The sequence below is a fragment of the Castor canadensis genome, chromosome 10 (assembly GCF_047511655.1).
Source record: "Castor canadensis chromosome 10, mCasCan1.hap1v2, whole genome shotgun sequence".
Classification (NCBI taxonomy): Eukaryota; Metazoa; Chordata; class Mammalia; order Rodentia; family Castoridae; genus Castor; species Castor canadensis.
This window is the reverse complement of record NC_133395.1, coordinates 144,282,936-144,299,425: the sequence shown is the minus strand read 5'-3', so window position 1 is coordinate 144,299,425 and position 16,490 is coordinate 144,282,936. Positions and strand designations below refer to the sequence as shown.

The window sequence follows — 16,490 nt, the reverse complement described above, 5'->3', positions numbered from 1 at the left end:
AATTCTTGGGCCCCACCTAGGACCTAATAAACTCGGTACTTCGGATATTGGGTTTAGCAATCTGTATGTGTGTGTTAGTATGCTAGCCTCACTTATATTCTCTTCTGCTTTTAAAAACTGACAGACACTAAAATGTACTCTTTGCAAAATGTCCTCAACCCACCCCCACAATCAAGCTCTGGAACAGTTCCATCACCTCTGCAAATTCTCCCTCATTGCCTCTTTATATTCTCCCCCCCACCACCTCATCCCCTGGGCTCCCAAAAGGCACAGGTCTGTTTAGTCTCCATAATTGTGTCTTTTCAAGAAAGGCACATCCATGGACTCATAGAACAGGCAGGAGCCAAACACTGCCAAACATTGCTAAATACCAGTAAATGCTATTAGAATTGTTAGTTCTGTGTGGAACGTTCATTATAACAGCATTTTAATGCTTTCTGTGAATGATTAAGATTTTCAAGAGCCAGTTGGCATGGCTGTTTTGGACACTCTGAGAACACTCCACTACAACCACGGCTGAAGACAAGCTCAAGTTGTGACCCCTCCAGACAGCCTGCCCTGCAAAGCAGCACTCTAAGCAAAACAAGCCTCTGTGACCTCTAGATGACCATGCAGCTATTTTCACCCAAACCAGAGCGGGAGCACTTCCCCTGGTGGCACAGAGGGAGACCTGTGATTGGTGCAAACACAGACTTTCATTTGCATGAAGGGCTATGTTACGATTGGTGCAAACACAATCCTTCATTTGCATGAATAGCTATACTGTGATTGGTGCCAACACCTTGCTACACCCCTTCTCTGGCCATATAAGCAGGCTGCCCAGCTCACTTTTCTGGTCAGCTGAGAGACACCCTCCTGTGCTGCTTTGCGTGTTACAACACTAGGCCCAAGAAAAGGCTTCTCTCCAGCGGTCCTATCTTTGTTTACTTTGCATTTTTATTATAAATAGAGGGGGCTGAGCTAGTAACACAAAGAGGAGTTGTAGTGGTCAGTAGGAGCACTTTCACAGTGACAATAGCAAGAGACAATGTGGGACAGCAGAAGTAGAAAAAAGGTGAGAGAGGACCAGTCTGAAGAAAGACTGAAGAGCCCGAGACAAGAAACTGCAGGCTATGGTTGCTGGAAGAGTTCCAGGAAGTTCCAAGGCCTCAGGCACTCCAGGCTGGAGGGCTGTAACACTAGCTGCTGTAGGAGCTGAGGGTCCCAACACTGAAGGCCTGCTCAGGAGCTGTGACACAAGCAGGTGCTGCCTGCTGCTGCCACTCACTGCTGTTGGGAGCAGAGGATTATAGTAACTGCCAAGTCCTGGGGCAACTGGGGTTAAAGCAGAGCAGTGAGTGTCCAAGCCGAGTGGCCAGAGCCATGGTCTCTGCGGCCAAAGCCTGGAGCAGAAGGCCCCTAGCCTCAGGCCTGGAGCTGTGGGCGTCTGGGCCTTCAGTGCAGCCCCTAGGCCTTGGGCCCTCGAGGGCCAGGACTGCCAGAGCTGGAAGAGGTTCTCACCTTCTCACCATTTCTATCTGAGGAGAACAGAAGACCCTGCTGAGTGTTAGTGTGGTAGCAGAAGAGTCTGCTGAGTGGCAACATTTTTGACCCCATTTCCAGGCTCACCCTCATCATTTTGAGGCCTGAGGTTATTCATACTTTCCTGTAAGCTCACCTGTTCATTTCCAAGCAGTCTGTGCCTGACAGGTATTCAGGTCACCTGCTCTGAAGCAATGCCACAGCCCACCCTCCCTGCAGCAAAACGCTGCACACTGCCTGCTTTGGGTTCTCCTGTGACCTGATCATCCATGCACACCCTGTGCACACCCCTCCCACTCATGCTGGAGCTCAGTCATCATCAGAAATTGGACTCAATCTACAGCAAATTTCTCAGTGCTAATGACGTCTTTGCTGCATAATTCCTCACCATGGCTGAGTAGGATTATTTCTCTTCACCCTAGGAACTTCAACAGCACCCACACTTCTAATCACCAGAGGCTGTCACCTGTAACAGTCAAGTTGATTCCAGACATTGCCAAATGATCCCTAGGGGAAGCAATGTCACCCCTCCCTCCCTTTTAGAACAACTGCTCTATAGTCTTGAGCCAGGTTCAGCATGGACCAGGGATGGGCCTCAGCCTGGACCAGGGTTGCAGTTCAACCTGGATCTATGGAAACCTTCATCACCTTCCTTCAATCCACTGAGAAATCATTCCAGCACACAAAATAACCAGGCTCCCTTTGTTGCCAGAAGCTGTTAAGTAACAAATCAAATAGCAGTTAAGCCAGGAAACATTGCTCAGGCCTCTGGGGTTGTGTCCCCAGCAGCTCTGCTCAACCTCCTTCCTCAGACCCCCGTTCCCATCAGCCGCCACCAATTCGGGCAACACACCATTAAGTATAGTGCGTCCCATTAGAGTTTCCTAATGCGCCCTTCATTTAGATTCAACAAGATGTTTCTGAGCTAATAAAATTAAGAAGACTGGAGTCTATCAACTGTGTGACAGCGAACGTCTCTGGTGTTTCATGAGGGCAATTCCGAAATTAAAATGTTGCAGATTAGATTCTGCCACTGGAAAAACCTTCTCCTGAGCTGTCCTGGGAAAACCAGAGATAGGCTGGCTTGCTCCAGGGATCATGTGCCCACAGGAAAGGGGTGCAGGATGGGGGCGCTCAGAGGATGATTCTTCAAGGAAAGAGAAGGAAGTTGAGGCCCAAATTGCCAAAGTGAGAGCAGATTCCCTCAGAATGAAGCATAGAAAAACAGGGGCTGAAGGTGGAGTTCTGCGCCCCAAAAATAAAAAATAAAGAACTCAGCAACTGAGAGTGAGGACCAATGGGATCCCTAAATGCTGGGTGCTGAAGCAAAGGCTGGACGAATCAGTGGCTGAAGAGAGGCCCCTTCTCCTGGGGTGTCTCCATTGGGTCCTCCTAGTCTGTCTCGGAAGCTCCCACTCTGCCCTTTCCTCATTCCAATATTCAGATCATGTTTCAGGGCTGAATTGGCACCCTTGGGACAGCTGAGGTGTGTAGGTCTGCCATCTCTACCCTAGTGGCCCCAACTCTCTCCCTTCTACAAATTTTGCTGGCTTTGGGCTCAGGCTGTGAGCCACCTCTTCTCCAGTCTTTGGGGGGAAAGGGGACAACTCTGTGTTGCACACCAAGATTCATAGCACTGTGTGCAGACAGAGAGAGCGACAGTAAGCGGCTATGTGAGAGACTTCTCTAGAGAAGCCCGTGCATAGCAGGGTGAGGCCATGAGGACCCTCTTGGAGGTCAAGAGGCTACACCCAGTGGGTGAGTTATTGGGTAAGAGGCGTCTGCACAGCCACAGTGACCTACCACATTCAGAGTTCCCTGGAAGGAATGCTATGTTTGCTGATGCTTTTTCAAAGGTGACACTGGACCTCACTGTGCCTCACTCTCCCCCTTGGGTAGGGGAAACTGAGGCAGCATTCAAACAGAGAATCAAAGCAGAGTCAGAATTACTAACTGGCTGTGTGACTTGAGTCTCTCTTTGTCCATCTGTAAAACGGGGGTATCTCTCCCTTCACTGAGGGCAGCTGGCCAGCACTTGAGAAGTTGAGGGGCTTACTTTATTTTTAGAAAACCCATGGGGCTCAGACCCCAGCCTACTACCTCAGCAAACATGCTCTGTCTCCCACTCTCTCATTTTTGTTCTGGGTCTGGTAATTACATGCTTAGCGATGAAGGCTTTTCAAAAACATCTTTCCCACCAATTTTCAGCTGGAAACGTGCATAAAAAACAGAGATATTTTTATCTACATTTTTTTTTCTGTCTCCTCCTTCCAGCAATGGGCAATTACGAGCTTTGCCTTCAGTCAATCCGTGCTATAAGAACTCGCTTCAAAGGGAAATTCACTTCCGCTGTGATGCCAGCCAGTCCCTGCCCATGGGGACAGGCAAGTAGGGGAACATGGGGAGGAAATGCCACCCAGAGAACAGGCCTGGACACCTGGGATCTCATGGCTGGCCAGGACTTGGAAGGGTGGTGGGCTTCCTTTTAATTTTGTTTTTCTTGAAATCCTTGTTAATTTGTCTTCATGATCACCCCCTCTCTGCAGCCCCAGGGAGCTACTGAGCTTTGACAAAAGGAAAAGGAAGTCAGCCCCTTGCCAGGGTCCCGCCTAAGCCGGATGCCAGGAAAGAGGCCTAAGGGGCTGGGTGGGACTAAGGCCAGCTTCTGTGACCTTGAGGAAGGGCACTCGGCATGTAAGCGGGTCCACAGTCCAATTTGGACACACTAGGCAGGACACCTGTGCCGTGAGAAGGGGGCACCTCAATGTCTGAATGGTGGCCCCCACTCCCTGCTCCTGCTTTCCCGGTGATGCATGGGAGCCACTGACAATTCCTAGGCCACCACGTGACCGTCCAACCTCCATCCACTGTGGAAGGCATTGCTGGTCCCCAGGAAAGGGAAGGATGAACTTTGTGTCTAAGGCACAGTGAGGTTAAGTAATGTCCCACGGTAAGGGGCAAGGTCAAGACTTGAACCTGTGCCAGGCGCCCAGGTCTCAAGCCTGTAATTCTAGCAATTTGCGAGGCTGAGATGGGGAAGATCGGGGTTCGAGGCCCATCCCAGGGGAAATAGTTCTCGAGAACTCATCTCCAAAATGGACTGGAGGTGTGGTTCAAGTGGTGGAGTGCTTGCTTTGTAAGTGCAAAGCACTGAGTTCAAACCCCATCCCATAAAAAAAGAAAAAAAAAAAAAGATTTGAGCCAAGGCTTGTCCTGAGAACTTTAGAATGATCACCATTTGTCTTCATGACATTCCTCAATGGTGGGTGCCTTATCACCCCATATTATAGATACAGAAACCGAGGCACAGAGAGATTAAGAGAAGTGCCCAGGGACACACAGCTCCTAGGAGCTAGGCGGCAGCAGAGCCAGCAGTCAAGCCCAGACCATGTGGTTTCCTGAGGAGTCTGGCCCCCTGGGCCCCCTTCTTCAGGACAGGCCTGGGGGCAGCAGTAGCCTGCCCCTGTGGCAATTTATCCCAGAACAACATTTTCTGTCCCTGTTGGGCTGAAGTAGAATAGAACCAGAGGGAGAAACCCTGGAAGCTGGGAGCTGGCTTCAGTCTCCACAGGCCTCCCAGGAAGCCAGCCTTCAGGGGCCAGAGAAACACGGGGAGACCAGCACAGGTAGCACGACACGTTTCTAAAGGAAATGGGAAGTGTGTCCATGCTAAGTTAAAGTCAGAAAGCCTCAACACGGGCTGGTGGTGTGGCTCAAGTGGTAGAGCACCTGCCTAGCAAGTGTGAGGTCTTGAGTTCAAACCCCTGTGCCAGCAAAGAAAACAAAAGTTCCATCACTCTGTGTCACTGCCAGAGATAAAGAACAGAAAAACGTTACAGTAGCCTGTGTTGGGCCCTTCCCGGGGCTGGCTCACCATAAGCACTTTATGGGGGCCACTCATTTAACTCTCCTGAGAACCAAGGAGGGAGGTCACAGATAGAAAGATTGAGGCCCAGAGAAGCCACTCAGAGGGTGTGCTGCAGGGCATCCTGGAACCTGGTCTCTCTGACTCCCATGAGCTAACCCTTAACCTCAGCTCTGCTCTCTCCCTGCAAACATGGAGGTAAAGAGCCCCAGGCAAGGGGTTTGGGTGCCAGCACTGCTAGAGGCCCATGTGAGGGCTTAGGAACCTCAGGCTGGGCAGGGTAAGTGCTACCAGGAACCATGAGCATCGCTGGGGAGGGGACCAGCTCCATGGTCCTCCCTCTGAGCCCACTGTGAGCAGGCACCCCTCTCTCTTCCTGTCATGGTAGCTAAGCCTGGGGGGGGGCGGGTGGAGGGGCTGGGATTGGAGCCACACTCCTGCCAACATCCCTGTCCCTCTCCAGGGGGTAATGACAGCCCCACACCACGTGAGAGGGGTACAGGCTAAACCAGCTGTGTTCTGGGTTTGCACCCTCCCACTTCTCTCTAAAACTGGTAATGTCAAGGAATGTGACCTCAAAACTGGGTTGCCAACAGAACCATTTGATTTCTCAAGGGTGGCTGCCTGAAGCAGAGAGAAGACTCAGTGTGCCCCATTGACAGAAAAAGCCTATGTCTGGTCTCACCTCCTAGTGCTCTCCTCTCCCCCATTCCACTCCTGCTCCTTGGCCTCCTTACTTTCTCTCTGAACATAAGGGCCTCCCACAGGGCCTTTGCACTGGTTTTTCTCTCTGCCTGGAAGACTCTTTCCGACCACAAATTCCCTCCCTCACCTCCTGCAGGGAATGTCACCTCCTCAGGGGGTGCAGCTCATGGCTTGCATGGACACCCCCACACCTCCAGCCCCTCCCACTGCCTTTCTTCCCTGCTTTCTGCTTCCTCATAGCATGCAACACCATCCAGAGGCCTTTTTTTTTTTGTTTTAGTCACATACTCGTCTTATTTCCTATTTGCCTGGGCTCACTGGGATGTCAGCTGGGGGCGGATGGAGTCGGGCTTTTGTCCATCTGTTCACCACTGCGTGAGCCCCCAGTGTTGCCTGACATACAGTAAGCGCCCAACAAGTCTTTTTTGAATTCAGTTCCCATTACAGATGACCAGAATGAGAATCAAAGAGGCAGAATGAGTTGCTCAAGGCCAGAAAATAGGAAGGGCAGAGTCCGGATGCAAACCCATGCCTCTGTGACTATGGGTGCCAGCTGTTGACTGCCGAGCAAGTGGCCTCTGAGGTTCCCCCAGAGCCACAGCCCTGCCTGAGGGATCCCAGGGCCAAGAGATGCCTCTGGCGAAGCCTCCAGGGGAGGAAGGGGCAGGACAGGGTGCACACACTTTCTGCCCGAGCCTTCCAGGGCCCCTGCTAGGTGGAAAGTGCTGGCTCAGGCCTAGCAGTCTCTGAGCTCTGGTGACAAAGACACCTTTGTGGCTGGGGAGTCAGAGGAGGCCTCCAATCCCTGAGGCAGGAGAACCATATCGGGGCGGGGCTTCCTGCCAAAACCTGTGTGCAGTCTACTATGCCCCAACCAACCAGAGGCAGGTCACCATCCCCTCCCTCAAGCACTCTGAGGTTAGTGGCAGGTGAGTGAGCTCCCGACAGAGACTGGACGTGCCCAAAGTGTGGTCCTGAGAAAAGATCCACCCAGGCAAAGTTCATCCAGTGCAGAAAGAGTCCTGGGCCACCTGTCCCCTGAGCCCCAGTCCCTGCTGTCACAGAGGAGCACCAGCCTCTCAGGACCCTATCCTCCCATGTGTGGTGTGGAGGTGTGTGGAACCGCCACCAGCGGCTGCCCTCCCCAACTCCAGGGGAGGTCACATGACTAGTCTTGGCCAATCAGAGGCCCAGTGATTGGTTAGCAGTGGGCATGTGATCCAATGAGAGCAGTCTTGAGATATTTGCTGCAACTTTTAGAAACAGGCTCTGTCCTTGGGGATGTTGCTTGATTTTGAGTTTGAAAGTCAAGGAAGTGAGTGTCTGCCTGGAAATGAAGCTTAGCTTAAGAAAGGCAGAGCTAGAGATGAAGAGACCCAGCTTCCTAATGTTAATTGAGCCCCTAGATCCTGCTGTGCTCGAAAAAAGACTCTTGTGCTTTAAAAAAGAGTCTTGGGTCTGATGTCAACTGAAGCAGACGTGATCATGAGGTCCTGTGACCTGGCGGGGAGACTAGATGCAGTGGTGATGGTGAAGATCAAGCAAGTGATCAAAGAGAGAAAATGCCAGGGAGATCTGCGAGAGCTCTGAGTGCCAGGCTCAGAGCTGTGATCAGGCTTGAATTTTGCAGTCTCCCTACTATGAGCCCTTGGTAGAAGCCAGGAGGCTGGGGCAAAGGCCCAGGCAGGTGGGCCTTGGCCGAGATGGAGGTGACAAGCCCAGAAGGATGGAAAAGACTTCCAGGTGAGGTCTCCATTATTCCACCATCCTTTGGCTGTGACAGACAGGCAGAAGAAGACCCCTCACCTGGACTTTGGGCTGAAAGGGTTGATGTGACCAGGAAGGGACATGGGAGCAGTCCCAGCCTTGCCACTTCTGGCTGTGAAACCTCAGACAAGCCCACTTGACATTGCAGTGCCTCAGGTTCCCCAAGTGTAAAATGGGGAGAATAATGGTACCCAAAGTACGGTGTTGTTGTGAGGATTAAATGTACAGCAAGGGCTTAGAACAGAGCCTGGCCCAGAAGGGTTCTTGTGACCGCTGCTTCCATTATTGTGAATGTTATCTGGGGACTAAGGCTGAACTGGGGTGACCACTTCTGCCCCTTGCTGGGGGACTGGAGTGAGAGGCAAAGTTCACTGAGCCCTTGGAGGCAGGTCAGGGGCTCTACTGTAAACCACGAGGGACAGTCCCAGCTCGGCCATCGCCCTCCCTGAGCCTCGGTTTCTACCTCTGTCCATGGGACACAGTCTCTGTCCTCAAGGATGTGTCACAGTATGTCAGGAGTGTGGAGAAGGATGGAGGCCTGTGAGGCTGGGGTGGCAACCCCGGGACAACAGGTGTAGGATGACCTGACAAATCCCCTGCTGGAGGGAGGTCAGGCTGGTCCAGCTAGCTGAGACAACGGATAGAGAGAACATCCATGTCTACCCCATAGTCCCTCCCCAAGGTCTCAGCCTTGGCCACCCAGGAATGTGGCAGCTGTGCTCCATGTCCCTGCTAAATTCCGGGAACCTCCAGGTCCATCCTTCTGCACTACATCACCCTGATGGTGACCCGGTATTGGGCTCCCACCTCTGCAATTGGGGGAGTTGCTTCTAGTAGATAGCCATGCATCCGTGACACCTGGGCAAAGCTTGGCTCGTGCTGGCGAAAGGGACAGGCTCCCTGGCTCCCTAAGCCCCTGGGAGCTGAGTGCTGCCTGGAACCTCCAGACAGCCAGCTGCTCCCCTCAACATGTGGAAGAGCCCTGCAGCATGGTAGATAGTCCTCCCAATGTTCACCTGGCCATGGTCCCATGCCCTCTTCCTACCCCTGCTCCCCAAGCCCCATGTCTGGGCAGTGACAACCCTGGATTTTACTGTCCCCATCCCCTCCCTGGGCAGCAGAGGCTGTTCTGCTGTAACCCCATCCTGTTACATACCCTCCTCTCCAGGGCTGTCCCGGCTGAGCCCACACAGCATGGTTCTGCTGTCTCCCCTGCTGTTCACCAACTCCAAGCCGGAGCCACACTGGTCCCTGCCTAGCTCACTCCCCGGGGAGGAGCCAGGAGGAAGCTCCCTCCCACTGGCTGGGCGAGTCCACTGAGTCCATACACTGCAGCCAACGGCTCTCTGCTTAAAGGGGACACGGCTGTCATCAACTGGCTGGCTCCAGGGTGGGGTCCAAGGCGCTTAGCCCCATAGTCTGAAGCTAGACAGGGGCTCTTTGAGGATGGCATGCCTGACCCTCCCCAGGGCTTCTAGACACACAGCCCCTGGGTCCAGTTCTGCTCCTAATTTGCCCTGACTCAGGAGAATGATTACCCTCTCCAGGCCTCAGTTTCTCCATATGGCAAAGAGGAACAGTACTTTCCAAAGTTTATTCTTTAAAAAGTCACAGATCCCACCAGAAGTCGCCCAGAAGCCCAGGGATCAAGCTAGATAAGGAGCCTATCTGACATTGTGAATCCTGCTGGGCACCTCTGCAAAGCTGTTTCCGATCCCGGTGCTCACAGCCCCAGGGCCCTGATAATGATGCTCCAGCCACCCCCACCTGCCTCATTTTCTCTCCAGAGATGGAGCTTGGGGACATAAGCCCCACAGCCTGCTGCACGGAGTGTCCGCCCAGCTATTTGTGAAGACTTGCCTCTGGGCTTGATGGGCAGGGGCAGCTGGTCACAGGCTCTGCCCCACAGCTGGCATGCTGTCCTCTCCCCGCCCCAGCTGGGCCTCTGCCCTGCACACACTAGGAATCCCCCACAGTGGCTCAGGTCTGACCAGGCAGTCTTAATGGACACTCAGGATCCACTTGTCCAAGACAGAGGGTGCCAACCACACCCCACAGTTCCCATCCCCACCCCACCAAACAGGGTCAGACACTGCCCAGGTGTCCAGGTGCTGGGGAGAAGGGCAGTGTGACAGTGACCTTAGGCACTGAACGACGGTGCCAACAACCTGTGCAACTGCACAGTGCACCCAGCCAAATGTAGCAGAGAACCAGTCAGACAAGGTCCCTGCTACAGGGGACAAGCAGTGTTCAAATATGTGTGCGTCCTTCATGCCACAGGAGAGGGTGTCCGGTGGCCAGGGCCTGGGAGCTTCTTCCAGATTCTCTTCAGAACAATGAGAGCCCCTCAGCCGTCATCCCTGGGCCACCCCACATGGGCTCCTATTCAACCAGTTCTGGTGGCACCTTCAGAACTATCCAGGCTCTAAACCTGTCTACAGGCCCAAGTCTCTTTCCTGCTGCCCACTTTGCCTTCCTCTTTGGGTGACTTCATTTGTGTCCTGGAGGCCAGGTCCAGGCACCAGCCACAGCTCCCTCAACCAGCAGTGAAACCAAAGACCCAAGAGAGATGTCAATGGCTCATCCACAGGAGGGGCAGTGGGGGCCAGAGGGAAAGGACGGGAATCCTGGGGGAATTTGCAGGATAATGGGATGGAGTAGGGAGCAGGGGACAGGCTCAATGTGGCCCTGGTAAGAGGGGCTGGCAATGAAGACTGACCTTTGCCTGGCACAGAGGTCCAATCAAAGGCCCAGCTCCATTTGCTAGGCAGAAAGAGAGACTGCCTCTTTCCCCATCTGTGGCCCCTCTAGGGGGCAGAGGGCATGGCGCACAGGCCTCTGGAACCCATCTGCCCTTTCTCTTAAGAAAACATTTGCTCTCCAGACAGGTGCGTTTGGCGGTGGGAAGCTTTGCCCCATTTCTTTCTCTCTCGACGCTCCTTTGGAATTTACTTTTGTGAATGAGAAGCCCCTGGAAAGGTCACACTGTGGATCACAGGAAAGCTCTCACAGCATTTCTCTGAGTGCCTGCTGTGTCAGACACCAGGGATGAGACAGCTAAGAAAACAGGGTCTTCCCTCCACCCTCTGCCCCCGTCATCCAGCCAGCATTTCTTTATTTGATTTTATCCAAGTGTACACTCAGAAGCAACTGTTGATCTGTTTCGGAACAAGGCAGGGCTTAAAGAAATAATTTGGCCCAGAGAGATTAAGCAACTTGCCCAAGGTCACCCAGCTGGTATGGGTGGAAGCAGAAGCCTGGAGCCAGCATTGCTGTTCTAGCATTGCTGTGAGCCTCTCAGGGTTTTAGGGGTTCACAAAGGGGTCTGAGAGTGCAGGTGAGAAGCAACTTGCCATCTGGGGAGTCCGCCAGGGAGGGACCTTTGAAGGGCAGGGAGGGATGTGTGGAAAGTCAATGGAGGTGTGCATCCATGGACAAAGTCCCATGCAGAAGCAGACAGGAAAAATCTGCAGGTGGAGCCAGGCTAGGGAAGGGACAGTCTATGGAGGTCCCACTCCTCCAAGTGTGCTCTGAGGGCCATGATAAGCGGTGTCATTAAGAGCTTGTTAGAAGTGTAGACTCCGGACCCCACCCAGGTCTGCCAGATCAAAATCTGGTATGAACAGAGTCCCAGATGGAAGTTTGAGAAGCGCTGTATTAAGGAGTCTGGCTGCAGGCAATCGGGAGCTATGGGTGGTTGTAGAGCAAGGGAGGGTGAGGTGAAGAGTCTTTACAAGGACCTCAGACACCCTGGAAAGCTGCTGAGGGGAAAGGGGAGGAAGATTTCTGGCTCAGAATGAGCAGTGTGGGCCCCTTCTGGGAATCAAGAACAGGCAACCCTGCTGCCGCTCCCTGCTCCAGACACCCCTCTGGTCCAATGCTACCAGCCTAAGGGAGGCAGAGGACAGGGAGACAGATTGCAGCAGGGTTTGGTGGCTGGACACCTGGGCCTCTGGCAGCTCCCATGGGACAGCATCTGGCTGTTCCATGTTCGAATACTGTGTTTGGCACATGAGGGAGGCTGGGCAGCCTGGGGGAGATAACAGGCAGCCCCCCCCTTCCCCGTCCCACCCCAAGGTCACCAGAAGCCATGACACCTCTGCACCCCTAGGCTTTGTGAGATGACTGATGGCCGTGTGATCAGCCTCTCTGGACCTCAGCTTCCTTGGCTGGGAGGTGTTTGGGTCCTGGGCAGAAAACCTCCCCTGCGTGAGTTCCTGCTCTCTGGGAACTGCACTGTTACCTCGAGACGGAGGTTGTTGCAAAGCAAGCTGCTCCTGTGTCCTCTGTGTTTGCACGCGCCTGCTCACCCTTTGACTTTCTACCACGAGTTGATGTAGCTCAAGGCCCTCACCAGAGGCAGTCACCCAACCTTGGACTTCCCAGCCCCCAAAACTGTGAGCCCAGACCACCCTCCTTCTGCACACACTTCTCAAGCTCAGGCATTCTGTGACAGCAGCAGAAAATGGACCAGGTCGCCCTGTGTGAATGCATCCCCTACCAAGAACTGCATGTCAACACTGTGACAAAGTCCAGACGCACTATTCAATGTGGCAGAGCACCCAGGATGGAATCCTAGCTTTGGCACGCACAGCTGTGTGGCCCCAGGATCCACATCTGTCTCCCACCTGTGAGCGGTGAGAGTGGAGGCCTTGGAAGGGGCCTGTAGACTGGGCTGGTCTTGCTCCAGCCTGTTCCCAGCCCATATAGGGCCGGGCCTGTGGGACCTCCCAGTGCCTCCTAATGGGACTCGCAGGCCCTGCAGTTGGCATGCTCTCTGATACACTGTGCTGTCCTCATGCCGTGGGACTCCTAACATCCCTGGCCACCCTGGCCACCCCTTACTGCACAATGGGAAGCCAGAGAGGCCTTGTTAGAGGTCTCACCAACACAGACTTGGGTCCCAGACCCAGGTTTTCATCTTTCCTCTCAGGCGACAGGGCTGAGTTTGCCATAATACCAGTGAAACGTGTCAGACCAGCAGGGCCCCTGAGTGGCAGCCGGAAATGAAGTCTGGTGGGGAGGAAGGCAGAGATGGCAATTTGAGGACAAGCAAGATAAACCCTTTCTTGCTATGGGCTGTCAGTCATGTCTTCCTCCTTCTATCACCACCCGGGCCCTAGGGGCCAGACCAGGACAATGGCTCCTTCCCACCTGTTCCTCCTCAGACCTTGAATTTTGTGGTTAAACAAAGTGGGGAGGGCATTGTTTTTCCCATTTCACAGATGGGCTACCCAAGGCTCAGTCTGATTCCCAGCCACTAGGTTGACCCCCTCTTAGGGGCTTTGTCTTTACCTACATCTTCCCCATCCCTGTGGGTAGAACTTCAGGAGGTCATGCCACCTACAGACCCACCAGTTCCCAGGCCTGAGGGCAGCACACATGGAGACTCACTGGCTCAGGGTCTCTCTCCCAAGCTGTGAGAAAGCTCAGAGGGACCCAGCTCTCCCTGGGCACTGCGGCAGGAGCTAAGCACAGCTAGAGCACTGTTAATACTGTTAACGTTAATGACAGGCCTTTATCATAAGCTCCCTTTCAGTGTTTATTTTTCCTGTAAATAAGCTAAGATGCTGGGGGCCAGGGTGATTTGCTCCCTAACTGACACCTTTAGACTTCCCTGGTGCCCCGCTGCCCTGAGCAGAGGACTGTCAGCCCAGCAGCTGGTCATCCTGTCCTAATGGCAGCCCCGCTGCTTTGAACACTCCACGGAGGCCTTGAGGAAGCTACAGGGCAACCACATCTCCTTGCTGCTAAAGCTCAACTCTAGTTCCAGAAGGTGCTATCCCAGCCATGACGGTTTCAAACAGCTTGTGTCAGGTTTTTTGTTTGTTTGTTTGTTTGTTTTTGCCATCACAAGCCTTGGTGAATTCTAACAGCCATTTTCACCCAGACCAGAATGGATAGCACTTCTCCTGCTGGCCCAGCAGAAGGCCTATGATTGGTGCAAACAAGATCCTTCAATTGCACGAAGGACTACTGTGATTGGTGCCAACACCCTTGCCACACCCCCTTTCTGGCTATATAAGCAGGCTGCTTGGCTCACTTTCTGAGTCAGCCTGGAGACTCCCATCTGTCCTGCCCGAGCTGGCTCAATAAAAGCCTTCTCTCTAGTGGTCTTTCCTTACCTATCTTTCATTTTTAAAAAAATCATTAGTAGAGCGGGTGGAGCTGGTAACGAAGAGAAGCAGCAGAAGTGGCAGAGAAGCAGATAGCCCACCCTCAGCATCTTACTTTACTCTCACAGCAGCCGCCTTGCAGAAATGAGGAACCATACCCCAAAAGGTGAAGCCACTTGCTCATCGTCACGTAGACTGTTAAGGTAAGAGTCAGGATTGGAGCCCAGGCCTGCCTGATGCCAGCCATAAAAAAACCCCACCCAGAGCACATGGAAGTGCTCTCAACAGCCCATGAGTGAGAGCACACAGAAGTCAGTACTGTTGGGTAGAGGGACCCATATATTCAGAGAGGCCAGGTGCCTCCCTTGCTCAGGAAAGTCAAGGTATTACCAGTCCAGGGCTCCTTTTTGGGGTCCATGCTGCCACAGAGGAGGCCACAGGGACAGAATGGCACAGGGATGGGGGGCCAGAGGGAGGAAGGGGCCAGGCACCTTGGCGGCTCTGTGTTTAGTTTCCCCTTTGGTTGATTAGGCCAGCATGTGCATGAGAGTAGGGGAAGACAAGCCACAATTCGTGGAGCTAGGATGCAAAGCAGGAAGCAAAAGGAAAATGGACACTAACTGTGAATAAGCCAGGCAGAGCTGGGAAGGCAAATGGCTCCAAGTTCATGTACAAAGAGCGGTCCTGCTCATAGGGCTTCCACTTGACTCTATTCCAAGTGGCAAATGTTAGAAATATCATGATTTGGGGAGATGGAAAGAGAGAGGGGAAGAAAAGGGGAGGAGGGAGGGTAAACTGAGACAGCCACACTAGAGGCACCTGGTGGTGTTTAGAGAAATGACCTGTCTACCCTGTGTCCCAGCTCCCTCACCCAGGCAGGTGTGAAAGAAACTCCTCCTCCCACAGCTCCCTAAGGGACAGGAACTCTCGGGGTTGTTGATAAAGGTGACTGAGCTCCCATCCCAAGGGAGGGGACAAGGTGACACGGGTGGCTGCATAGAGTGTGACACAGCAGTTAGAAGCACAGCCTTGTGAATGAATGTTAGAACACTCAGTGTCAAGTTAAAGAAAGGAATAGAGAGGAAGGGAGTGAGAAGGCCAGCTACTCCTGAATAGCCTCTGTGTAAGTTACAAACCCATGCACAGGAGCTTCCAGGTAGCAGAGCACATGGACAGGTGGAGGGTGGAGCCTAGAGAGGGTGTGGAAGCTCCAAGCCCCTCCCAGAACCTGGCCTCAGGTGTCTCCTCCATCCAATCCACTCACACAGGAGCCAGAAGGGCAAGGCTCTGAGCATCCTTTAGGGACCTGACACTGCAGAGTTGAAGCTGCAAACCTGGCCAGACCCCCTCATGGAGACAAACTTTATGCTAGGATTAATTACTAATATTGCATGAGGATTCTAGCAGGGTCTTCTGAGTTGTGTTTGGCATAAGCAATCCCTAAAATATTTTGAATTACTTATCTGGTCTTTGTTCCATTTCCTGGCATATAACTTTTTTTTTTTCTTGGCAGCAATGGGGTTTGAACTCAGAGCCTTGAGCTTGCTAGGCAGGTGCTCTTACTGCTTGAGCTGCTCACCAGCCCTTTTTTGTGATTTTTTTTTTTCCCGAGATAGGGTCTTATAAACTATTTTCCTGGGCTGGTTTTGAACCATGATCCTCCTGATCCTTGCCTCCTCAGTAGCTAGGATTACGGGTGTGAGCCACAGTGCCCAGCTGGCATACAACTCTTAAGTTCCTTAGGATCTCCCTCTTGCTCTCTCTCTCTCTCTCTCTCTCTCACATACACACACACACACACACACACACACACACACACACACACCACTACATATGCTTCAAAGACACACCTATGTGTAAGATCTATTTCACCAACAGAGGAGTAACAGAATGGGGATAGGGCAGGAGAAAAAAAAAAAAGGTAAGATAACGCCAGAACAGGTGCTAAGTTGGCCCAGTAAGTACCATGTATGTTTTGAATTGAGGGATTTAGTTCACCCTTTGGAGGCAGGGGTTAAAAAAAAAAAAAAAAAAACCAAGTTCCTCCAATAGCATGTTAATAGAATTTAGAACTCTCTCCTAAGAGTACCTGTGAGCTATGGAAGAGTATGGAGGGAAAGAAGGTAAGGTCAGTTAAAAGTCCTAGGAAACTAACTCAAATGAATACAGAGTTCCTGGGGAGCAGGGAGGGGGCCTCAGCTGACCCCAGCCAACCCTCACCCATTCTGCCCTTGGGGGCTACTCTGTCTCTGCCCATCTGCCCTTTCACTGCCTTCTAAACAAAAAAACCCAACACTTTTGTTGATTAAACAAAGAAACACTGTCAGGGCTTAGCTCCGGTAAAAGGCACCTTTCCATCTCTCAATCAGGATGTCAAATGCCACCATGTGGCCCCTCCCTGCCCTGCCCTGGAGAAGATCCTGGGCCAGGACCAAGAAAGCCAGGCTCGAGGTTCAGCTCACACAGGGCTTTCTGTATACCAAGGATGGTACACACCAGAGCATCGGCACCCCTCG

At 52.8% G+C, this 16,490-nt stretch overlaps 1 protein-coding gene across 5 annotated transcripts in view; it reads right to left on the bottom strand.

The window, feature by feature from the left end:
* The window catches only part of Grip2 (glutamate receptor interacting protein 2), an 83,946-nt gene that overhangs the window by 27,829 nt on the left and 39,627 nt on the right, over window positions 1-16,490 (bottom strand). The window contains exon 1 of one of the 5 annotated variants that reach the window (XM_020175683.2): window positions 9,015-9,135. The exons of the other annotated variants lie outside the window; for them this stretch is intronic. Coding sequence (XP_020031272.1) covers window positions 9,015-9,054 — 40 coding nt within the window. The 5' untranslated portion in view covers window positions 9,055-9,135. Of the gene's footprint in view, window positions 1-9,014; window positions 9,136-16,490 lie in introns of those variants that run through there. 5 annotated transcript variants of the gene reach the window in all.